This window comes from Crotalus tigris, unplaced genomic scaffold, assembly GCF_016545835.1.
Source record: "Crotalus tigris isolate CLP2741 ecotype Arizona unplaced genomic scaffold, ASM1654583v1 scf7180000017605.3043972, whole genome shotgun sequence".
Classification (NCBI taxonomy): Eukaryota; Metazoa; Chordata; class Lepidosauria; order Squamata; family Viperidae; genus Crotalus; species Crotalus tigris.
The window spans coordinates 1,336,424-1,362,296 of NW_024096508.1; the positions used below are offsets into that span (position 1 = coordinate 1,336,424).

General features: G+C 38.5%; 1 protein-coding gene across 1 annotated transcript in view; it reads right to left on the reverse strand.

Moving 5' to 3' along the window:
• Window positions 1-616: 616 nt before the first annotated feature.
• LOC120297531 (maestro heat-like repeat-containing protein family member 2B) overlaps window positions 617-25,873 on the reverse strand; it is a 51,400-nt gene continuing 26,143 nt past the window's right edge. The window contains exons 18-37 of the mRNA XM_039320257.1: window positions 24,409-24,531; window positions 23,155-23,234; window positions 21,745-21,880; window positions 19,855-19,950; window positions 17,846-17,947; window positions 15,819-15,942; window positions 15,129-15,238; window positions 14,024-14,176; window positions 13,394-13,548; window positions 12,472-12,634; window positions 10,925-11,115; window positions 10,580-10,717; window positions 8,903-9,014; window positions 6,858-7,004; window positions 5,639-5,812; window positions 4,897-5,052; window positions 4,076-4,207; window positions 2,451-2,556; window positions 2,085-2,150; window positions 617-990 (exon numbers count right to left, since the gene is read on the reverse strand). Coding sequence (XP_039176191.1) covers window positions 776-990; window positions 2,085-2,150; window positions 2,451-2,556; window positions 4,076-4,207; window positions 4,897-5,052; window positions 5,639-5,812; window positions 6,858-7,004; window positions 8,903-9,014; window positions 10,580-10,717; window positions 10,925-11,115; window positions 12,472-12,634; window positions 13,394-13,548; window positions 14,024-14,176; window positions 15,129-15,238; window positions 15,819-15,942; window positions 17,846-17,947; window positions 19,855-19,950; window positions 21,745-21,880; window positions 23,155-23,234; window positions 24,409-24,531 — 2,679 coding nt within the window. The 3' untranslated portion in view covers window positions 617-775. The remainder of the gene's footprint in view (window positions 991-2,084; window positions 2,151-2,450; window positions 2,557-4,075; window positions 4,208-4,896; window positions 5,053-5,638; window positions 5,813-6,857; window positions 7,005-8,902; window positions 9,015-10,579; window positions 10,718-10,924; window positions 11,116-12,471; window positions 12,635-13,393; window positions 13,549-14,023; window positions 14,177-15,128; window positions 15,239-15,818; window positions 15,943-17,845; window positions 17,948-19,854; window positions 19,951-21,744; window positions 21,881-23,154; window positions 23,235-24,408; window positions 24,532-25,873) is intronic.

Genomic DNA, 25,873 nt, shown 5'->3' on the forward strand with positions numbered 1-25,873 from the left:
TTAGTAGTTTATTGATCTCTGCAGGGCAGTGTTGGGTGAAGAAAGAGCACTGAATAAGAAGGAAACCAATGGATTGACTGAACCCCAAGAAGCCAAGAATCTATTCTACATTTCTTTTAAATTCATCTCCCCTTCAAACATTTAGGACAGTGATGTCCAACCTTGGCAATTCCCAGAATTTCCCAGCCAGCATTTAAGTCCACAGGTCTTAAAGTTGCCAAGGTTGGATATCCCTGCTTCTTAGAATGTTGCATCATTTTCTTACTTCAACCTGTCCTTGCCATTGTTTTTTTTTAACCATAATTGTCTCTATGTAGGAAGGTCTGATGTTATTTCCTTGACTTCTATTTCAGTATTATCCACCCGCATACATATATAACCACAGTTAGCATTTTGGTTTTGCTTCTTGTCTGTCTTGCCAGTGTATGGTGAGACTGCTTTAACTATTCTGTTTTAGTAGTGTAAATCTCAACCTTCTGTTTCTTCTTTCTTTTGACAACTCAATCACTGATACTGGCTTTTCCTGTAGAGTCTTAAAAAATGTATGGAAGACAGGAAAGCAAGTAAAAGAAGTCCTGAACCAGTTTTGGGGAGTTAAGTCAAAACAAAAATCAGCATTTGTGACATGGCTTCTTTAATTGTATTTATCACAAGAAGCAGAGAGATATAATGAGTGGAAAACAGAGAGGGAAAGTGCTTAGTATTTACCAAATAACCAAGCAACAGTCTTGATGTTATGGCCATACTCACAGAAAAAAAATTACACATACAAGTCCTAGACTGGTGTGTCATCTAAAGTTGCTCTAAGCTGACTTAGAGAAGACAGATTAGATTTTTGGATTCCATTGCTTCCACTGATGGAGGATTCTGTTCTAGGCAGATCTTCTCCCCACTTTTGGAGGATATAAGCTTCCACTACAGCACTCGCCTGGGGCACGTCTAAATGTTCATTGAAACCATAGCTGACATTTTTCTGAAGCCTTACAAGAGCTGAAAGAAGGAACAGGTAAATGATATCAGTGAAACAGATCTTCAACAATGTTAGAAATACGGCAAATATTTGTTCTATTTTAAGTTGACATTTCAAAACCCCTCCATCATGATCTTGAAAACAAACATTGAACATTTAAGGCTGAAAGATTTTATGGCCAGAAGCTTCCTCTTGGCTTCATAAAAACTTACACATTTATTTTATTTACACAGACATTTACATATACATCAGTAGTGTTTAGCAGTAGTGCTTAGACTTACATACTTATTCATAGTGCTTTACAGCACTGTCTAAGAGGTTTACACAGTCAGCATATTTTCCCCAACAAACTGGGTCCTCATTTTACTCTCGAAGGATGGAAGGCTGAGTCAATTTTGAGCTCCTCAGGATTGAACTCTGGGCAGTGTGCAGAGTTAGCTTGCAATATTGCATTCTAATCACTGCACCACAGCCCTAAACATATACAGACTCATTTAGGCAGTTAGGCAAAAGCTTATTACTTATATCAGTAATAAAAAGGGATCCCAGAAAATATTTGCTCAGGCTTAAAAGAGCAACCACGATATTTATAGTATGTCTTTTTAATCTCTAACTGAGGATAAAAGCGGGTTATTTATTTGTGGTCTCATCTTCCCTTTATTGTGCAACAACACCCCAGTGAAATGAATTACTATAAGTGATAACAAATGACCCCAACCTATGCAATCTGAATCAAACTTTCAAATCAAATTTTCTAGAAAGTATTTTGCTGGAGACTGAATATTAGTGATGACTAAACCTAAGTGGGCAAAAGAGAGCCAAAAGTGAGTGAGAATACTCTTCCTCTGCTTTTCATGCATTTCTTTCTTTCTTTCTTTTTAATCTCACTTTTTCCTCAGTTGTGAGAACTCCACAAAATTACAGTGATCCCTGCTCTAAAATATTGATTGTACCATTTTGCTGCTCAAACCAGGTGGTCAGAGATCACAGTTAAATGGGCAAAATTTTCTTCAACAGATCTAATGCTGCTCTTCTTGAAAACTCTAAATTCAGATGTATATTTATTAATTTGTTTAGTCAAAGATTTATTTATTTATTTATTTATATTGCTTACAAGTCAACAGAACTTGCTTAATAGGCTCATCCAGGTCTGCTACTTGCATGCATTCCAGAATGATTTCTGAAGGGAAGGAAAAGGGGAAGGGAAGGAAAATTTGAATGCATTTCAATCTTTTCAAACATGTAAGAATTACTATGGTAAGGACCATCATGCCACCAATCTCTGGACACTTTTTTCCCCTTTAGGATCTTAACCATAAACCTGCATGCAAGAAATAAGCATATAGCATATAGCATATATTTTTAAAACATGGTCCCCTAAAAATTCTCACATTGTGACACATCTCATTTTTTCACTCCATTTCTCCTTCTACTGATTTTATGAACTTTACTAAAAATCTTACTAGGTCTTGTCTCTTACCTGTTAATTCAAGAGCTCTAATCTGGATCTCTTCCCAGTTGCTTTGGAAATAGATCGTTGTCTTTTTCAACAGTTCTCTCCTCATTTCTGGTTTGGTATTTTCAACCTGTTTATCAAGAATAATATTGCATTTTATTTATTGCAGCAAGCAAGGCCAAAAGCTGAAACATGAAGTCTTCCTTTACTGAAGCCATGGTTAGACATATCTCACTGTAGTTTTATCATATTTTTCCTAGTTATGTTATTCCTGTAACTTTTTATAGCTATATTCTATAAAACACATCTTTTTTTAAAAAAAGAGATTTTCTACTACTAAATATCTATCTCTTTAAAATTATACATATTATATAATTGTATTTGTTTATTTATCTATCACATTTGTACACTGCCCATCCCATCTAAGTGATTCTGGATGGTTTACAATAATATAATATGTAAATTTATATTAACTGATAGGATCTGATATAGAACAATCTAACCTAAACCTAATCCTAACTGCTGTATTCTCAAAGGACTTTTCATTTTTCAGATAGCAATAATCAGGCTTTCTCCATTTTCTTATTAAAAAGCTTGGAGTGACATATACCTCACCATGGAACAGATTGTCCTGTACCAGATTACTGTATTTGCAGTCCTGGCCAATCCACTTAAATGAAAACTTTATTGCTCTCTGTGGCAATAAGATTAAAATAAAAAGTATCATCTCAACAAGTACAGATTACAGTTATGCAAAGATTTATTTATTTTGGGGATTTGATCTGAACATGATCTGACTGAATCTCCAAATTAGATGCAAAATTAATTTTGGACAATTTTGAATACTTTTGTGATAGTCAAAAGCATTTTTTGCTCCAGTCAATTTTTAAAATCAAATCAACAGCCTACAAGATACTTGTATCTCCCTGTAGTCTTCTTTGTTTCAGGTTAAAGATAGCTAACACCTCCAACTAACATTTTGGTTGATGCAATCTGGGACTGAACTTGTAACTACTCTATATTACATTTTTGGTTCATGTTCAGATAGTGATTCTTTAGACATAACCTTTTGAATATCTACTGCTAATAAGTACGATCCCCCCATTCCCTACTCAAGCTGTTGATTTTTCCTGTCAAAATGGAAGAGCTAGCATTTGCCCTGTTGAGTTCATTTTGCAAGTATTCGTTTCTGCTCACTGTTCCAGCTAATTAAGATCTACTGAATCTTGACACTGAGACTCTATGGTGTTTGGTATCCTCTATCCTTTGGGTCATTTCTAAATTTGAAATATGTATCTATCCAATAAAAATGTACATTGAACCTATGAGAACAATGTAACACATTAGTTTTTCTTATTTCCCTATCCTCTCATGAAAAAAAAAAATCAGATTTCCAAAGTTACTATGGAGATGCTGAAAGAGACTAAATGAGGCCCTGTTTGGGTTGATCTATTCAGAACTGGCAAATGTTTCTTTTCCTCCTAAGTGGATAAAGTGAGGCAATATTTTGCAATTCCTCGGAAAGGTGGCACGGGTTGGGAAGGGACTGTTTTAGATACAGATTTGCTGAATGACCATAGCAACTTCAATATCTTCCTAAAATTATCCTGTATTTACAGTATGCTAATTCAAGGATGTCTCTCTCTTACCAGCTGCCTGCATACATGAGCATGTAGATTTGGAAGAGTTAAATTAGTGGTATGATAAAGTTCTTCAATATAGATTCTTAGTTTCCTTCTCACTAAAAACGTCATGCATTGCAGAAAAGCAGTCCTGCATGCCTGAAAAAGACAGTGGTATTCTTATACAAATCATGTGTAATAGTAGCAAGCATTGTAAATTATGAATAACTTGTTATTTATTCACTTGTCAAACTTTATATAACCCATCTTACTCTCAGAGTGACTTTTATCTTTATCCAACTCACTACTTCTTCTCAATCTAGGCCAAGTTTCAGAATACGTTCTCCAAAATCAGGGAAGACTGAGTGGTGCTAGCTTTTGGGGGGGAAAAAAACTGAAAAATTCCAGGACTACCTTCTTTTTAGCCTAAATACTTCCAAGCCTTCATGAAGGTTCACAGTTTAATTACTGTGTTCATACAGCTAAACAAACCATAATTTGCTTTACCAATTTACTGATAAACTAAAGCTGAATTGCACAACAAGGTGGAAACCATAAAATACCAATTGCAAGGGAGCAATAAGGAGATGCTTATTATATTGCTGCTTGTGTGCCCTGTGGGAGCAGGTAGTTGAGCACAACACAATCAAAATGCAGGACTAAAATGGATCGTGGACTGAATTAGCAGGTTATTGCTATGATTGACAAGTGTAAGAAGTAGGACTGGAACTGAGCCATACTGAGGTGAGTTATAATCAAAGTCTATGCAGTCTTCAATGAGATAACAAACTTTTTAGTCATTTTAATATTCAAGGATTATCAAATACAAAATTTACTCTGGAACTTACCTCAGATACTCTGGGATTGGGGTCACGCTGGTGTATTAGAAGGGACACCAAATTCTTTCTGGCTTGGATAGTAAAAAATCTTTTGTATCTAAACTTTGTCCAAGCAGCCAGGATGCCAAAGAGACATAGTGCAGCCTCACGAAGGTCAGCATTGTCCTATAGCCAGAAAAAAACCACCACATTTTTCCATAAACTTAGACTTCCTGGTTTGTAATATTGCTGCAAAAAATACATCGGGCTTAGGCTGAAAACCATATGGAGGTTCACATATCAACCCTGAAAAATCTTAGTTAAACTGTGGTATTTGTTGCCATAGTAACAGCAGATAACAGATGGCTTCAAATGGGAATTAGATCCATTCATGAAGAGTAAAACTATCAATCGCATAATTATGAAATTTTATTTTGAATTTAGCAGTCCTAATAGCCTCCCCCTTAATGATAATGAACTTTCTCTTGTGTACATCAATGTGTAGGAAAACAGTTTGTTGTGCAGAGGGATGGAACATTAACTAAGCTAAGTAGGGCCTTAGATATTTGCTCCCAAATCCTACTCAGATGGCACTGCTGTTTGGACTTTATCCGATGTATGCTGAGCAATTTGTGAGAAACAATTTTCAGTATCTTTTAAGCCTGTTATTTGTTAAGAGTGAAGAAACAACCTCCTTAGGACCATACCACACTAGGTATAGGCCTTGACCCTCTCAGCAGTTCCTAAACAGGGAAGTCGATCCTTTGCTTACATCTGCCAGATATGAGGTGGTCTTCAGAGAGATGTCTTTAAATAGGAAACCCACATCTTTTCCCTTTAGGTGTGGAAAAATCAGAGCAAGCAACCTGAGACTCTCCAGAACCAACTTTTCATCATACAAAGCTCCAATCAGGACAGCTACAATGGTCCTCTTCTGTCCTTTCACCTGTAAGGACACAGGTTAAGAAGGCAATTGTGAGTATGCCTTTAGAAAAAGATTTTATAGCACATTTATGAGATCTGTCAAGGCATACACTATGATCAGGTTGATACTGTATATCATACTAAACCATGATTTGTTTAAATAGTTTGTTGAATAACTACAGTTGCTTGAATTCATTGTTCCAAACTGATTTCCAAATCTTAACTGTTGGATTTAAACCACACACTTAAGTCATCAGCTTTGCAATCTATAATAATAATAGTAGTAGTAGTAGTAGTAGTAGTAGTAGTAGTAGTAGTAGTAGTAGTAAAGTTGGAAGGGACTTTGGAGATCATCCAGTCCAATCCCCTGCTCAGGCTGAAATGGTATAGGGTTTCCTGCCCGAGCAGGGGGTTGTACTAGATGACCTCCAAGGTCCCTTCCAGCTTTACTACTATTATTATTATTTCAGACAAATGGCTGTCCAGTCTCTTCTTGAAAACTTCCAGTGTTGGAGCATTTACAACTTCCGGAGGCAGGTTGTTCCACTGGTTAATTGTTCTAACTGCAGGAAGTTTCTCCTTAGTTCTAGGTTGCTTCTCTCCTTGCTTAGTTTCCACCCGTTGCTTCTTGTCCTGCCTTCAGGTGCCTTGGAAAATAGCTTGACTCCCTCTTCTTTGTGGCAGCCCCTGAGATATTGGAACACTGCTATCATGTCCCCCCTCGTCCTTCTCTTCACTAAACTAGACATACCCAATTCCAGCAGCCATACCTTATATGCTTTAGCCTCCAGTCCCTTAATCATCTTTGTTGCTCTTCTCTGTACTCTTTCTAGAGTCTCAGCATCTTTTTTGCATTGTGGTGACCAAAACTGGATGCAGTATTCCAAGTGTGGTGTGAACCCTTTCCATGTGCAGGCAACAATATTGAATGAATACTTTCCATGCCCATTTTTCCTAGCCATCAGTCCAGTGTCTGATTCTAGATCTACTTCACTGAAGGGGCAAGAGTGTGTCTGCCTTCAACATATTTCACACATTTTCTGCAACCTCAACAGGCAAGAACTGACCTTGTCAGGAGCCACAAGGAGAAGGTTCCCAAGACCACGGATTGCCATCTGACGGATCCCAGGATCCCAGTCTCCTGCTCTTAGCATCATGGTTGGGAGAAGAGATTTTAGCTGCAGTTTCTCTACCAAAATGGGATCTTGAATCACCTACAGTAAGTCAATGTGTTTCGTATTATGCTCCAGCATCATGTTATTTCATTTTTTTTTTCTGTTCATCTATCCATGTGGCAATTAAAGTAACTAACAGGCTGGGATAAAATATAAATAAGATAAAACTGATAAAACCCACTACTCCAATATTATTAAAAGTGCAATTTTACATTTGGATGAAGAGAAAAGTCTGAACTCCTTATCAAAAAACAGAATATATAAGGGCAGAACACAAATCAAGGCCTAATACATGCCACCAAGTTTTGGTCAGTTTCCTGTTGAATTTTGGTCAGTTTCCTGCTAAAGTTTGGAAGAGTTGAGTCTTTGGATGGGAAAATCATAGGGCTGGAATGGAACTTGAAGGTCTTCTAGTCCAACCCCCTGCTCAAGGCAGGGACCTTATCCCATCTGGGACAAACAGTTGTCCAATCCATTCTTGAAAACCTTCAGTGATGGAGCATGCACAACTCTAGGAAGCAAGTTGTTCCACTGATTAATTGTTCTCATTGTCATGAAATTTCTCCTTAATTCTAGGTTGGATCTGTCTTTGATAAGCTTCCATCCATTGCTTCTTGTCCTGTGGTAATTTGGAGAATGTCAACCTTGTCTTCTCTGTGGCAGCCCCTCAAATACTGGAAGACAATTATCATGTCCCCCCTAATCTTTCTCTTCATTAGGCTAGACATACCTAGTTCTTTTAACCATTCATTGTGCAATTTACCCTCCAGACTCCTTATCATCTTTGTTGCTCTTCTCTGCCACACTTTCTAGGGTCTCAACATCTTTCTTGTATCATAGTGACCATAAACAAAACAAAATAAATAATAAAATAATAATAATAAATTAATAAATATTACATAGATAGTTAGAGACTTCCTGCTGTTATATCCATATTTAAATTGGTGAGAAATTTATTTTATTTTATTTATTTTATTTTTAAAATTTATAAGCCGCCCCACTCCCGAAGGACTCTGGGCGGCTAACAATAAAAAAACACATAAAACATAACAAACAACAATACAAAAACAATCATCCAGGTGAAGGGTTTTATAAACCCCAGGCCTGCCGGAAAAGCCAGGTCTTAAGTAGCTTACGGAAGACCAACAGGGTGGGAGCGGTCCTAATCTCCGGGGGGAGCTGATTCCAAAGCGTGGGCACCATCACAGAGAAGGCCCTCCTCCGCGGCCCCGCCAAATGGCACTGTTTGGTCGATGGGGCCCGAAGGAGGCCCAGCCTGTGGGATCTAACCGGACGTAGGGAACTATGAGGTAGTAGGCGGTCTCGCAAATAGCCTGGCCCTGAGCCATATAGGGCTTTAAAGGTAATGACCAACACCTTGAATTGGACCCGGAGACCAATAGGCAACCAGTGCAGTTCACGGAGGATAGGTGTAATGTGGGTGTATCGAGGAGCACCCACTATCACTCGCGCGGCTGCATTCTGGACCAACTGTAGTCTCCGAATACTTTTCAAGGGTAGCCCCATGTAGAGCGCGTTGCAGTAGTCCAAACATGAGTAGTCCATTACTTTTTCAAAAAATTGTCTCACCCTTTTCTGTGGGCCTTCAAAGCTGGGGAGAAAATATGTAGGTGGTTTATGTATTGTACTCCATTTATGGCTTGTAAAAGTTATTAATATTTTAGTTTTTTAAAAAATGATTTGTCTATATTTGTATATTGATTGTTTTTATAACAATTTATTTTTATAATGAGTGTTTTTATATGGTTGCTTTATTTTAATGTTGCATGCTGCCCAGTCATTTCATGTGAGATGGGTGGCTACATAAATTGGATCAGTAACTAACTAACTAAATAAAAATAAATTAAAGGGCTCCTTTCATGGTAACTTGTCCCCAACACTTTAAGGCTGTCAGCATCCTAGGTCCTAAGCCTTACTTCTGTCAAAAAGGCAGTTCCTGTTAGTCGGAGCTTCTGAGAGTCTGAATTTATCCATGGAAGGATATTCTGGATGGTTTTGTAGTGAAGAAGTCTATTCTGAAACAAACAACTGGAAGATAAAGGAAGACTGATTTAGTGACATTGGTCAAGTTCAAAAAAAGAACTTATTTAGTCCAAAACAGCATTATATGTGACAAGACATCTCCCTGGGAGAATTGGATTACTACTCCTTGTTTATTATGCTGCATGTCTCTTGCCTTGCAGCTTCCCTTCCTTTCTGTGGAACTTATCTACTACTTGTAACTCAACCATATAGCCAGCATTATATTCTCCTTCTCCATTGGTAAGAGGGTTGTTTAGACTCAGGAGGTGTCCTGGAGAACTCAATTCCCCAGAATATGCAAATGGTATGCATGTGTTATAGTCCTTCTATATTTAATAGTAGTAGTATTAGTATTAGTAGTAGTAGTAGTAGTAGTAGTAGTAAAGTTGGAAGAGACCTTGGAGGTCATCTAGTCCAATCCCCTGCTCAGGCAGGAAACCCTATACCATTTCGGACAAATGGCTGCCCAGTTTCTTCTTAAAATCCTCCAGTGTTGGAGCATTCACAGCTTCTGGAGGCAGGTTGTTCCACTGGTTAATTGTTCTCACCGTCAGGAAGTTTCTCCTTAGTTCTAGGTTGCTTCTCTCCTTGCTTAGTTTCCACCTGTTGCTTCTTGTCCTGCCTTCAGGCGCCTTAGAAAATAGCTTGACTCCCTCTTCTTTGTGGCAGCCCCTGAGTATTGGAACACTGCTATCATGTCCCCCCTCATCTTTCTCTTCATTAAACTAGACATACCCAATTCCAGCAACCGTTCCTTATATGCTTTAGCCGCCAGTCCCCTAATCATCTTTGTAGCTCTTCTCTGTGCTCTTTCTAGAGTCTCAACATCTTTTTTACATTGTGGTGACCAAAACTGGATTTGCCAATACAGGGGCAGAATGAAGAGCAATTGGAAAGAAGAGGGAAAACCAGAATTGGATGATGATGTGGCTACCCTTTTTACTTTTTTTTCATTGTAGTGGAAGGAAGGAGATCATGGTGGTTGGGAAAGAAGATGTTTCTGTAAGCAAACAACCAAGGTCAGAGACCACCAAGGTATCTATCTATCTATCTATCTATCTATCTATCTATCTATCTATCTATCTATCTATCTATCTATCTATCTATCTATCTCTATCACTATTTCTATCTCTCTATCTCATCTCCATCTATATCTGCATCTATATCTATCATCTATCTTTATCAGATATATCCATATCATATATAGCTATCTCTATACCTATCATCTATCCATCCATCCATCCATATCTAATAGTAGGGCTATAGTTAAAACAACTCAAGATTTTTATTTAAAGATTTTCAATGTAGTTAATGTTTTGTTTTAAATCCTGGATAAACAATGGTGAGTGAAGGGCTTAAGGAAAGCTTAAGAATGCAAGACAAGTTAGGCTATTGGGTCAGAGCAAGGCCTATTATTCAGCACCAGTTTGCCAGTGTCCAGAAGCACACAAATGAATTAACACACTCTTTCAGCTGTGTTTTCCAAAACTGGTACAAACAGCTATGTTATCCCTGTACTTAAAGCCATTAGGTAATCACTGACAATCTCTTACCATATTACAATCTCTTACCGTATTAGCAGACAGACACCTTCCTGATGGGTTTTAGGATCTCTGAGTAATGTCCATATACTCACTTCTCTGATTTCTGCCAATGATGGGTCACAGGCGAGCTTTAATACTAGAGCCTTCAGGCTTGACACAGAAAGTCTATCCAAGAAAAAGAATATCAGCACAGAATATCAAAGCCTCCAGCCCTCTACGCTTGTGTGTTAAGAGTGATATTTAACAGTAGCAGTTTATGTCGGCCATGTTCATGCTAACTAGGAAATCCTTGATGGAAACAAATTTACTTTATAAGAAGTTCTCATTCCACTGTTACAAGAAAAGCCGAGCTGTTAAGAGAGGAAGGCTTACCTGCATGGGTTGCCTTCAGACAGTTGTTGTTCTCTTAGAAACAGCTTCCGTCGGCCTTCAGATAAAGGCATCTTTTGCCCCAAAGTTTTGCTGACCTGCCATAGCAGAGCACAAAAGAGCTCTGGGAACACCTGCTGGAGGACTTTTTTCACTTGCAGTACAGAAAGGATTTCATAGATGGCACAGGTGGCCTGGGAAAAGAAAGAAGAGGAGACTGAAATCTGGAATTTTCTTTCCAATCCCTGAGAAAGGAAAACAAATAGTGGAAGACAAAGCTTAATGTAATAGACATTTAGGCTTCATGAGGATCTTTCCCCCAATCATATGGTTCATTAAATTGTGACTTTATCCTAAGTTGCCCCAGGCAGTATAGGATTGTTTCCAGTGCTATTGGGAGGAAAGAGTGAACTGCAGGAGCTAACCCTTAACTGCACCCTTTATTTTCTAGGTCCACAGATTCAACAAGCCACAGATTCAAGAAGTGGAAATAGTACTCCAGGATTTTTGAAGGATATGGTGCAGTGGTGCTGAGATAACATCTGCCAGCTCTTTCAGAACTCTGGGATGTAGTCTTCGAGTCCCAGTGATTTATATTCGTCAAGGTCAGACAGGTGTTCTCTTACCATTTTCCTGCTTATTTTAATTTTTGTTTCTAGTTTGTCTTTTGCAGTGGGTTTTTTTGGTATGTTGGGCTGTAGTTTCTTTTTGTGTGAAGACTGATGCAAAGAATGAGTTCAGCAGCTCTGCTTTCTCCCTGTTGCCTGTTATTTCCTTGCCATCCTCTCTCTTTAGCGGACCTACAGTTTCCCTAACCTTTTTCTTGTTGTTAATATGTTATATTAATTATATGTTATATTAATATGTTAATATGATAGATGCCCAATAAAACAGATGATGCACCTAGTGACAAAATGTCGTAAAGCTATGTCAGCTGCATTTCTTGGGAGAAGTTCTACAAAATTCATGACTCTGCTAAACTTATCTCATATTTATAGAAACAAACATTAATTGTTAATTATTGAACTGAAGGAGAATGGTTAGGGAAAATAAAAAAATGCAACTTCAATTTTCCTGCTAAGACTTGTTAAATTTTTAGATTAATAGTTAGGACACCCTGCCATTTCTAGATACAGCACCACATTAGACCTTTTTAAAAACTATGTTATTTGTAGAAATAAAACTTCTGTTATTTATTTATTACATTTATATAGTGTTTCCCATACATGTCTTCCCATATCTTTGCTTGAGAACATTTATTAGCATTGATTGATGATAACTAACTAACAAAAGTATTTTTGTTTTAACACTGTTCTGCAAAGCTTGAGAGTGTTAGTAAACTGACTACCTAGATGGGGCCAATGCACAGCTATGATGATTAAACATTCTTCAGCAGTCACATCATTTATCTCCATTTTTCTAGGAATCTCTCAGAATAAACAAACCTCTATTACAAGAGACTCCAGTTGTCTAATGCTTAGGCCATTCAGAATGCTAATGTCTTCTTGAAGAGATTCAAAGAAAAAAAAACCCTATTCTTCCTCACTTACTTTGAGAGGATCTTCTTCAGCAAATTCTACAATATCCTCATTTGTGAAGTGTAAAATTGTTCCTGAGTCTGTGGGTTTTGTTATTCTGCTTGCTAGCTTTGGAAGGATGAGCAAGGCCAGGGATGCATCTTTACCCAGAGACCTCCAAAGTTCACCTGTCTCACTAAAATTAAGCAAGGCAAAAGAAAAGCATCATCTCATAAGCTTTGCACAATTCAATAAATATAATATGCATTGTCAATACCTATATGGGGTGTAATTTAAGGCAGAATGCATAATATAAAGTGCCATTTATTTCCTTCTTTCATCTTTTTTTGATGCCAGCTAACAATCACAAAATTGAAAGCTACCCTTGACACAAAATACACACCTCTGTCTTAAACACATGAGTTATGCAGTACTTTTCAACCTTTTCTTCACTATGGACCCCCTTTAAATACCTTTTGTGGCCATGGATCATGGCCATGGACCACCCCAGATTTACTTGAAGATTTAAATCATAACATTTCTTCAAGGCTTCATGGGACCCCTGTGATGACATTGAGCGCCTTCAGGGGCCCATGGACCACAGGACGAGAATCACTGCGTTATGGCTTTGTATGAAACAAGCAGATTCCCCCCATCCCTCCCTCCTTTTCCTCTATTTAGAAAAAGTCAAGGTCAATCTGACCTGCTGTACAACAGTTCTATTTCCTGATAGGCTAATATAATATAAATGTTCAAAAACAGTGATTACATTTCCCTAGCCTTTTCTCCTCCCCTGGGAATCTAGGTACAAAATGATATACAAGTCAAAGGTTGGTTACTCTCCTCCTTAAACTCCACTAGCTTAAATCCAAAGGTTCCCTGGGTCTGTAGAGCTGACATAAAGAAGTCACCTTCTCAAACAACTATGGATCTTGATTTAAATTTGGTCACATACTTATCCATTGGAAGACGCCGGCATAACAGGCTGCTAAACACAGCTTCCAAATGAAAATGGGCTACAATGGACAAGGCATCCATGAGAAATTGTCTTAGGTCATCCTGCTTGATGATAGGCAAGTGACTGTAGAAAACATCCAGGAGTGCTGAGATCTAGAAGGAGCAACGTAGATACCTGCACTCCCATTTGTTAAGCACGTAAAATAATAATTGCACAAAAAAGACTTGGGTCATCCCCTTAAATTTAACAAGTGGCTTTTACTGATATCTAATCTCTCGGGTAGGAATTTCTAAAGCAGTCCAAAAATTGTGTACAGCTCTAGACCTACAATTGCCTGCTTCTACTATAATTAGATTAATTGCAATTTTAAGAAAGTTTACACAAATGTAAGAGTAGCTGTCTTAACCATCCTTAATAGGAAATACTTAGGTGATACATAAATAGGTATGTCTGAATCTGCCCACCAAATCTCCTGCCCACATTTGGGAGGGGAGGAAAGTCATGCTCTACCCACTGGGCACTTGCCCTCCTAAAATGTGTTACAGCTAACTCCTGGCCACCAAAAAATGTCCACCCTACTCTATGGGAAGCAAAGTTTTAAAAGTCCGTTTTGTGACAAAGAATCACCTGTCCTTCCATTGCATTACCACAATCTTGAAGGATGGTTAGGAGCCAGTGACCAGCAGCAATGGCACACATTTTGTTTCCAGACACTAAAACCTCCAGGATGCCCTCGACAAAATCAAGGCCTTGATCTGGTGGAAAATAAGCACTGACCACCTGTCAACATACCAGAAATAGATAAGATTATAAGAAATCTATAGCTCATCAGTCGGTTCATGCTTCATTTGCTTGTTTATATAATTTACATCTTGTTAAAGTTGGAAATGTTTATGTGATATATCCAAAATCACACATCCATGATATAAATGAAAATAACAATTAAGCCAATTAAACAAAATCAACACCCATCTAATTAATCAATAAAAATAACAAGATTGTGAAGTTTAACTCCTGATAATGTTTTATTGAACAGTTCAGTCTTTAGCATCTTCCTGAATGCAATCAGGTAGCAGACTAATATGATCTGCACACTAACAGCTACTAAGAACCAGCTTCTGGCTTCAGTTTCCTTTATTTCCCTAATGTAGGAGCCAAAAAGACTTTTTCCCAAATTAATCAAATAGGTTGTGTTATGAAAATGTAGCTTGGAAGGCCTTTCCTGATTCTCATCATTCCCTTTCCAAGATGAACAAAGATTCCAGACAGCATTTACTCAGTGTCCTGCCCCCCCCCCGTCCTCCAAAAAAGAAATCCTGGCAGCTCAAATCACAATTACAAATAAGGAATGGTTGTTGGAATTGGGTATGTCTAGTTTAATGAAGAGAAGGACTAAGGGTGACATGATATCAGTGTTCCGATATCTCAGGGGTTGCCACAAAGAAGAGGGAGTCAATCTATTCTCCAAAGCACCTGAAGGCAGGACAAGAAGCAACGGATGGAAACTAATCAAGGAGAGAAACAACCTAGAACTAAGGAGAAACTTCCTGACAATTAGAACAATTAATCAGTGGAACAACCTGCCTCCAGAAGCAGTGAATGCACCAACACTGGAAGTTTTTAAGAAGAAACTGGACAGCCATTTGTCTGGAATGGTATAGGGCTTTCTACCTGAGCAGGAGGTTGGACTAGAAGACCTCCAAGGTCCCTTCCAACTCAGTTATTCTGTTACCTTGGCCATTTTGGAAGATGCCCTGAGAAGATTCCCCAAAACCTCTATCTGTAGATTAGCATAAGCAGATTCCATTTCTTTTCCTTCCACATATGTAGCTTGTGACCTCGCTGAAAGAAGGGAGAGAAGAATGATTGAATCATTTTCTGACTAGTTCAGCTTCTGCCGAATGCCTACTTTGTTAAATATAAGACTAAATATTGTTTTGGTTTTGAGCTGATGATGACTCATTAGGCAGAATCATCAATTAACATTCATTTAGAAGTATAGGTGCTATTTTATCAGAATGAGATCTCCAGCAGAGATCTGGTAGAATAATCCAGCCTTCCAGATGAAAGAAGGAACATGTTAAAACCATTTTATCTAAAGGTTGATTTTTTCTTAACACTCAGGTTGAGCCCTGAGGAAGCAAAGTCTCCACCACTGACAATCTGATTTGACCAGTCTTTTTGCAGGCCTCTTGACTTCCATTTTATTATTTGCTTAGTAACATATAAATTAAGGAAATACGCATGTTCTAAACCTCCCTTATCTTCTTAACCAACAGTCCTGATCCTGCTGTCTTTAGAGTTGTGTTGATAAGGATAGTGATCAACTGTATGCCTTTGGTTCATTGATCCTTAGGCTTTTGATTTTTGTGAAGGAAACCAAACAAAGATTGGGAAGCCTTTATTCATGTAGTGTCCTTACCTTGTATATGAATGAGGCAGGTGATGCATTGGGCAGCCCACTGCCGGCATTGGATGGAATTGTCACAGGTATATGGAGCTAGGAATGCAACTCGGGACCCAAATTGTTGAAAATTTTCTCCTTCCTGCCAAAGAAGGCGGAGAAGAACAATAAGGAAAAGAGAAAAAGATTATTTTAAAATATACTGGGAAAAATCAGAATATTTGAAAAATTTCCCTTCTCCCAAATAACCTACATTCATGTACAATACGTGTGAGATAAGCTGTGACTAAACACCAAACTATTTTGCCTCTCCATATCCTTCCATCCTTTAAAAGGATCCTTGCTTCTTCCACATCAATATACTATTTTGTGCACTGCCTTTTATTCTTTAAACTTTTTATCACACTGTTTTAGTTCCATTAAATCATGCTTTTTTTGTCTTCCCCTTTATCTCAGTCTCCATAATTATCTTATTTTGGGGGAGGGTGTTCTGATTTGTGTGTGCCAGAACTTTCAGATGACACTTTAGACAAATCCATGCAGTTTTCTTGGCAAGATTTCAGAAGTTACCATTGTCTGTTTCCTAGGGCTGAGAGGAACTGACTGGCACAAGTCAACCCAGCTAACTTCGTGTTTAAGATGGGACTAGAACTCACATTCTCCTGCTTTCTAACCTGGTGCCTTTATCTACTACATCACATTATCTCTCACATTCTGATATACTTAAAGTCTGCCATAAAAACATGGCTATACTGGTGAAGTCATTGGGAATCATGTTTGACTCAAGGGAATCCTTATCTTTCACCTTTCCTAGAAAAGCAAATGAGGTACCTGTGCTGCCCGCATTTAGAAGCCATCTGAAATGAAACATTTTATCAAGACTTTTTGAGATAGGCTATGAGATTTGGTGGACTTAGTTTTATTGGTTAATTTTACTTGCTTATGACTCTATTACTGATCTAATGGGGTTGTTTTGACATTGCTGAATTTTATTTGGCATTATCTACAGCAAGCCATTACAAAACAGAACACATTGATCTTTTTTTAAAACAGACCTAATAAATAAAAATTCAAATGTGAGTGGCACACTTGGCTTGGAGATTTGACTAAATGAAGTCATTTGTAACATTTGGTATTGTTTGAGACTGGGACATAAATTTCTTTCTTCTTTGATTGGATATATTTCATTTCCTAAATTCTCCCCTCCCCATTCAGAGCATGACACCTGATTCCCAGGCCAAGAGTGGTTGGGCAAATTTGCCCATCAATCCAACTCATGTAAACAATGCCATTTTTCTCCAAGCACATAGTACAGGGGTTCCCTGGGGGTGTGAGATGATATTCCAGGGTTTTTCAAAATTATAAGGTATATGCATAATCTGTTGCTGTTATTTTGAACTTTTGTAAGAGGTGCGAGAATATATCAGAAGCGTTCTAGGGGTGCGGGATATAGAAAAGGTTGGGAGCCACTGACATAGTATAAAATGTGTATATAACTATGTACATATATATGAGCAGGGGGTTGGACGATGACCTCCAAGGTCCCCTCCAACATTATTATTATTATTATTATTATTATTATTATTATTATTATTATTATTATTATTATTACTATTATTATTAACTTAACTAAACATTTACTCTAAACATAGGCTTTCTAGTGTCTCTCTTGTCCTGATTAATTAGAATATAGAATAATAACTTTATTGTCACTTTGAATGGTACACCAATCAGTATACATTAAAATGAAATTTTGTTGCATACAGCTCTCAAAGGGTCACCACCTCTGATATACAATACATAAATATGACAAAAATAAATAAATACAGAATTATTTATACAATAATAAATAAATACATAAATAAATATTAAATAAATAAAAAAATATCAAGCCCATTTAAGATAACACCTAAAGGCTGAAAGAATAAACCCAGTAAGCTCTATCCTAGTGTTGAAGAGATCCTAGTGTTCAATATACGCTCCAGATGAATGAGGACTCTTGGCTCCTTACAGATTGGCAGCAAGGAGAAGAACAGAAAACTCACAGGGAGATTAACCTTCTCCTGAAATGCAACAAGGGCATGGAAAATAGCTTGCAACGCTCGCTCTCTGCTCCATTCTGTTTCGCTGAACCAAGGATCTATGAGCTGTTGACCAAGCAAGGAAACAGGAAGGATGATATCAGAATCTGTCATAGATTTCTCCAGTAATTTTATTAATTATTTCATTCCATTTTGAAATCAGGTTTCCTCCACATTGCTATCTAGAGAGGCAGACTTTTTGGAAGGAAGAGTCATGTATGGTGAATAAAAGAAAAAAAACCAAACCCTTTGCTTCTGCTGGATACCCGCATGACATGAGACGTGGAAAACCTCCTGTTGGAGATAATAGAATGCTTTCCACAAGCTTCCTAATTTTTTCCCATCTTGGCTATGGGAGCATGTGTTTTCATGATGGGGGAGAGAATCAAGGCGTAGACACTAGGGCAGTGATGGCGAACCTTTTAGAGACTGAGTGCCCAAACTGCAACCCAAAACCCACTTATTTATCGCCGGGTGCCAGGTGGGTGTGACCCACTGGATGGGCATGGCTGTGGTCATGGCATACTGGGTGGGTGTGGCCAAGGTGGGTGTGGTCACCTCGATGTTGCTCGTGGCGAGGGACGCCTGTGAGGGCCGGGCAGGGTTGGGGGAGATCCAGGGGCTCTCTGGCAGGTGGGCAGTGAGCAGGAGGCTCATCCTGAGGGGTGAGGTAAGGCAAGGCGAGGCAGAGTGGGGGTGCCATTGTTGCAGGGCAAAGCGAGGCAGGGACCGGGGCGGCTGCTGCCTGACACCATCGGCCCCTGCACACAGAGGCCAGCGAGCGCATGGGGGCTGACAGTGTCCGTTAGCAGCCACAGCCTGCTGGCCCATCAACCGGTGCACTCTGGGACTCCGCAGTCCACCCCCAGCAGTTCAGAGAAGCTGCCTCTGAGCTGGATGGCCAGCCCACAGCTGAGGAGGTGATGCAGTGGATCATGCCTGGGAAAAGGAGAGCATGTGAGGCCAGGAGGGATGGGAGGGGGGGGGAGAAACCAGCTATGTTGGGATGCATCTGGCTACGTGGGACCTCGGTGAGTTAGCAGGCAGCTGGTTGAAGAGGGACAGTTGCCATCTCTAGGGCATGGTGCGCATGCCCACAGAGAGGGCTCTGAGTGCTGCCTCTGGCATGCATGCCATAGGTTCGCCACCACTGCACTAGGGATATAGATCTCGGTAGATTTTTGGGGGGACGGGAACATAATAATAATAATAAATCTAGTATTTTCTATGAGGCTTGAATATTGCATTTAAAAAAACTAAAAGCACTGGTATGTGGGGAAAACTATTTGCATTGGTATAGGACAATAGGCAATAATATAATATATAAGGATAATGCATATGCAGTTTTTCAAGTTTTTAGAACAATTGTCTGACAGATTTAGAGAGGATTGGGTGAAGAAATAGTCTTTCAAATGCAGTATGATTGCATTTCATGAAACGTATCATGCTTCAGGATTAACATTTGTCTGCACATATAAAAATGTTAGCCTAATTGAAAACACTGTGTTTATTGGGATAACATCGGATCGCTATATTTATACAACAGTATTTGTGTCTTGTAATTGAATGTAAGAGGGATACCAATCACAGTGATGGCCCTAATAGATTGAGTAATTCAAGAACAATATTTTTTACTTTTATTTCAAATATTTATACCTTGCCTTCCTGCTAGAAAGTGTTTAAATTGGATATAAAAAATTTATAATAAATCAGTCTTCAAGTCATTCATCATGTGGTATTTTGACAGCCAGCTTTTCACAGATATTATCTTGCCCAAATTGTTTTATCCCTTTTATCATGCTATCACAGAGTTGGATTCAGTGCCCAGCTGCAATGCGATCAACCTTTTATACGCAGAATGTGATGAAATCCTAACTGTAAATCAACCAATCAAAAATTGTTTGAAATGGTTGAGCCACTATACTGGCTGCATATTGCAGATTAACTAATATCAGCAAACAGACATTACTCACCTGGAACATTTCATCCATTAGCTCAGATGTTGGGTGTTCCTCCACCATGCTCCTCACAAGTTTCCCAAAAGCATCCATTGAATCAGTGTAGAGCGACTAAAAACACAATGCAAATAGTGAGGTCTAGGAGCCATATTAGGAGATCCATCAGAGGATCATTATCTTTTGATTAGCTCACCATAATCACTTATTTGTTTCCAAACTTTATTAATGGTTCTAGAAGAGAGGGATCTCTACCTACAGGAGGGATCTGGCCTTATCTTGAGGTCCCTTTTCGAAGTTCGTATATTTGTCCTGCAGATGTTAATTATTTTTTTACTGAGAAAATATTTTTTTCCACTCAGAATTATCTCCCCAAGAATTATTCTGCTGACTTGTCTCTCCAGTAGGAAGACAACATCAGCTGGGCAAGGTTATGTGTGAACTTGCATTGAAATCTATTCTATACAAACCCACACTTGTACAATATTGTCTCTCTCCATCCATCTGCTCATCCATCAATCTATTTTTTCAGAGTTTTTTTTTTTTTGAAAAAAAGTGGGGTTATAATAATAATAATAATAACAATAAAGTTGGAAGGGACCTTGGAGGTCATCTAGTCCAATCCCCTGCTCAGGCAGGAAACCCTATACCATTTCAGACAAATGGCTGTCCAGTCTCTTCTTAAAAACTTCCAGTATTGGAGCATTCACCACTTCTGGAGGCAGGTTGTTCCACTAGTTAATTATTCTAACTGTCAGGAAGTTTCTCCTTAGTTCTAGGTTGCTTCTCTCCTTGATTAGTTTCCATCCGTTGCTTCTTGTCCTGCCTTCAGGCACCTTGGAAAGTAGCTTGACTCCCTCTTCTTTGTGGCAGCCCCTGAGATATTGGAACACTGCTATCATGTCCCCCCTTGTCCTTCTCTTCATTAAACTAGACATACCCAATTCCAGCAGCCTTTCCTTATATGCTTTAGCCTCCAGTCCCCTAATCATCTTTGGTGCTCTTCTCTGTACTCTTTCTAGAATCTCAACATCTTTTTTACATTGTGGTGACCAAAACTGGATGCAGTATTCCAAGTGTGGCCTTACCAAGGCATTGTAAAGTGGTATTAACATTCCACGTGATCTTGATTCTATCTCTCTGTTAATGCAGCCTAGCACTGTGTTGGCCTTTTTGGCAACTGCAGCACACTACTGGCTCATATTTAAGTAATTCTCCACTAGGACTCTGAGGTCCCTCTCACAGGTACTACTATTGATTCAAACCCTGAGTAGATTGGCAATTTTGAAAAGATTATTTATGGGGGTCATTGTTGCTCTCTGAGCTTGGTTGTTTTCTTGTAGATGTTTCATTACCAAAGTAGGTAATATCATTGGTGCTAGTAGGGAGTGGGGTTAAGCTCACAGTAAAACAACAGCCCAAACCAAGACATTCCCACCAATATTGATAGGATTAGTATATAAAATGAGAGCAAATCCCACTCCCTACTAGCAGGGTTGATTTACCTAATTTGATAATGAAACGTTTACAAGAAAAACCACCAAGCTCAAAGAGCACTAAGGACCCTGGTGTTCAATCCTAAACTACAAATAATCTATCAGTAAGATAATTTATATTAGTTTTTCCATGTTGATGCCATTTATAGATATGTTAGTCATCTCTAATAACCTAGCCAGATGATTAGGAATGATACAAGTTAGAAATGCATGGGGAGGGCATGACTGGACTGGATATGACAATGATATCTTTTATGGTCAGAATCAGATAAATAGTTGTATTCAATCTCAAAGCAGATGGTTTAATTAAACCAGCATCATCCTCCAGTGGCCAGCTGGAGATTTTTGTTTACAAAACACATTAGCAGACTAGAAAAAGAAAAGATTCTAGAGAAAAAGTCCCTCCAATTACCTCAATATATAAAGCATCCCTTTCTGTCTCTCCTTTTTCTTTCAGCTGCTCCAGAGGATGGAGGGGAAACAAACTTTTGATGCTTTGATCAAGAAGATTGCGAATGTCCTCCATATTCAAGGATGGCTTCAATTTGCTACCCATAGAAAGATGGACCAAGAGGTCATATATTAAAGATGAAAGCTAAAAATCAGCCCTTAACAGAACGGAAACTTGAACTGTCATCTGAACAATGAATAAGACAAAACTTGGAATTTGCAGGGCACACAATGCAGGAGTTCCATGTCCTTTGTCTATGTTCTGATTTGAATTGATTTGTTGGGAGATAATCAGAATATTTTCTTGAAAGATGGGAGAACTATATTACCATCTTACATGATCCAAGAGAAAATAAAGGTTAGTGAACTTCGGAGGGCATTGTATGAAAATAACTTAGTATTATAGGGGTTTTCCGGACACTGGAAAGGGAGAAGCTTTTCAGAGATAATTGTAGAATTCCAAGTGATTGCTTAAGGGATGTTTGTGAAGTTCAACAATAAAATATAGGTAGTCCTATAACTGACTTGCAACAGTTCATTTAGTGACTAGTCAAAGTTACAACAGCACTGAAAAAAAGATTTATGACTGTTTTTCACACTTACGACCATTGAAGCATCCTCATGATCATGTGATCAAAATTCAGACGCTTGGCAACTGATTCATATTTAAGACGGTTGCATTGTCCCTGGGTCATGTGATCATTTTTTGCGACCTTCTGACAAGCAAAGTCAATGGGGAAGCCAGATTCACTTAACAACAATGCAATCATTCAATTAACAATTGTGGCAAGAAAGATCGTAAAATGGGACAAAGTTCACTTAACAAGTGTCTCACTTAGCAACAGAAATTTTGGACTCAATTGTGGTCATAAATTGAGGAATACTTGTATTGTGGATTGCGGGAGGTTAGTCAAAGTAAATGTCTGGTTTTGATCTATTATTATCCACTTGATCTTTCTATGGACTCCCTGTCACAAAACTTTTCATTAACCAAACACTAGATTACCCTTCCTTGGATAAGTTGTAACCATAACTCCTGAGTTCCCACCGATTTGTTAGCTGGGAATTCTAAGAGTTGCAATCCCAATGTGTTTAGAAGATGCCCAATTAGGCAAGGCTGTCCTATGCTTTTTAATATAAAATGTCATAAGTCACAAACATGGAACCTGGCATGAAATAAAATATTTACTATATAACTAGATAGACCAGAGGTGGGGAATCTTGGCTCTTTTATGACTTGTGGACTTCAACTCCCAGAATTCCTGAGCCATCCATGCTGGCTCGGGAATTCTGGGAGTTGAAGTCCACAAGTCATAAAAGAGCCAAGTTCCCCATCCCTGATGTAGACATTCCAAGGACTAGAAATATCTACCTCAAGAATGCCATGGCAATGATGGCTTTGGGACGAAGGGGTGTTGCCAAAGAATCCAGTGGTTCTTCTCTAATGAAATCCTGAGCATACAAGAGCATACATAAGACAAAAAGAATGAAAAATACACTACGGGCAAAGGGATTTCTAAAACCAATGAATTATGGCAGCATTCTTACAGTTGAATGGCCTTGGGCAGAGTGCTGGAGAAATGTTATTAGAAAATTCTGGGAATTGAAGTGCCATATCTGAAACTGCCAGAAGTTACACTTCAAAAAGCCAGCCAATGGGTGACATTGAATACTATAAACATCTAGGCAAGGAGGAAGAAGATATATATGATTTTTCAAAGCAACTAGTCTCTTAGAAGAGAGCTAACTGCATTTGTCTAAATATATCATAACGATTCTGGAGCAAGAGCACAATTCTGCCAATTTGAATACAATTTGGTTGGGCTCATTTCTGATTAATGCCCTATGATTTTAAAAAGAAAATCCTTTTATAATCTTTGCACTAGGTTTTTTTAAAAAAATTAGTAAAGCAATAGAAGAACAGATACAAATAAATATTTTGTAGTTTTATTTAAAGCTTGCAGAAGGAATAAAAGCACATATTAGAATCAGTATGATTCATTGCAGATCAAGTCTAGAATTGGCTTGCAAAGCTGGGAAGAAATTGGTATCATAACCTATTTGACAAATTTGCCATGGGCTTTGAATTTATATTAGGCATGTCTTCATAGATCTGATTAAGGGTCTACACATCAAAAGTGATCAAAGCTGAAAGCATATAAAGCAGAGGTCCCCAATCTTTTGGGCACCAGGAACCAGTTATGTGGAGAGAGGTTTTTCCATGGACTGGAGGGTGTGTGGTTTTGTGTGCTGCCTGCATCACACAGATGGGGCTTTGCTTGTTTGTGCGGCCCGGTTGCTGGCATACTGCGGCCCAGTACTGGTTCATGGACCGGGGGTTGGGGACCCCTGATATAAAGTGTGTAGGACTCCTCCTCCTCCCTAACAATGGTCTACTGAAGTTTAGAGCAGAACATCAGTGCTGCCACAATTATAGGGAAGAAGTTTGAAGGGATGTATATTTTCATAATGTGATTTGGAGAAGTATTTACAGGACAGCTTTGTAAATGGTATTATTGAAACTAATATATTATTGTTATTGTTGTTGTTGTTGTTGTTGTTATTATTATTAAAAAGGTGGGTATAGGAAGGACATCTACATCTCTCTAGCATTGACTTTACTTACCAACAAAATATCAAGAAGTTCTTTCTTGCAACTTAAGGTAAAATTCTGAAAGCTCCGAGTCTCATGGATAGCTTGGCAGATATCTGTTGTGCTCTGAACAAGGGCTAATTTGAGATTCATGTCCTACATTAGCAGAAGAGCCAGCATGTTAGTTTGGTTAGAGTTCAAGACTAGGAACTGAGGTTCAAATCTTCACTCATAAAGTTCTATAGGTGGCTATTAACCTGCCCCATGCAAATACAAACAGATTTGTTGTGAAGATTACACAATACTAAGGTGAGCTGTCTGACTTCTTTCCTTCTCAGAGGAAAGACAGACTGTAAATTTAGTTAATAAGATTCACCAGGAAACTTGATATTACATGGAAACAGAGCAATCACTAATCACTACTCACTCACTAATTGAGTGATCAGCAACACTGAACCAATACTAGAATCAGACACAAGCAGTCTTTCAAAATTCTTCACCAAATTTATGGGCAAACAAATTGGATGATTTCTCTGAATTTCTGCAAGGAAAGGATAATGTTCTCTTTATAATTATAGTAACGTATACTTGAACAAACATAGGCACACGCATGCATGCACGTGCGTGCACACACACACACAAAGTCAAAACCAATGGGCAGATTTCTTATCAGGCTCCAAAACCCAAGAAAGACAGCCGTGAGTCTTCCAAGTAGATTTCTTTATTATTCCACATCTATAGACAGAATCTTGCCAACTGAATCACCCTACTGTCTACAACAAGCATATCCTCTGGGAACTATTAGTGAGGGACTGTCTTCACCTTCTTTCTCTCACACAAACTATCTGAAGTGACCTGCCTCTTATTCCTCTGGAATGCACCCCCTCCCTCCTGGGAATCCAGACCATCACATTCTATCACAGTTCTCCACTGATGTCTTTCCTCCCAACTGAATTACTGTAATGTAAAACCAAGGGCCACTGGAGAGATGGTTGCACAATAAAAGAGAGAACATTCCTGTATAGCTCCTTTGCAATAAAGGGAGGGAAGTGCCAACAGGACATTCATATACAGCCAATAGTCACCTTATCATTAAATGAAAACTGCATTCCACCCAGGATAATTTTTTTTTTAGAAATTCTCTTCTCTTAAAAAACAACAACCCTTAATCAATTTTTCTTCCATAGAATTGAATGAGGAACTGGTTAAAAAATAACATGATCATTTCTTTGTCTGGTACTATACAAGGCATATATCTTGAAAGGAGGAAGAGCTGCAACCAAGGCATTGTTCAGATCACTGGGCATATTCCAAGAATCTAGTTAGAGAAAGTTTCAGGCAGGCCCCTTCTTAGATTTCAAAAGGCAACATAAGAAAGGAGAAAGCACATTCCGATTTTTGCCACTAGGAACTGGGCAGCATTTAACTATATAGTTTGCAATAATAGTACTTCTGACATGTATGGCATTGGTTTCTTAGCCTGGTCTATCTTTTGGGC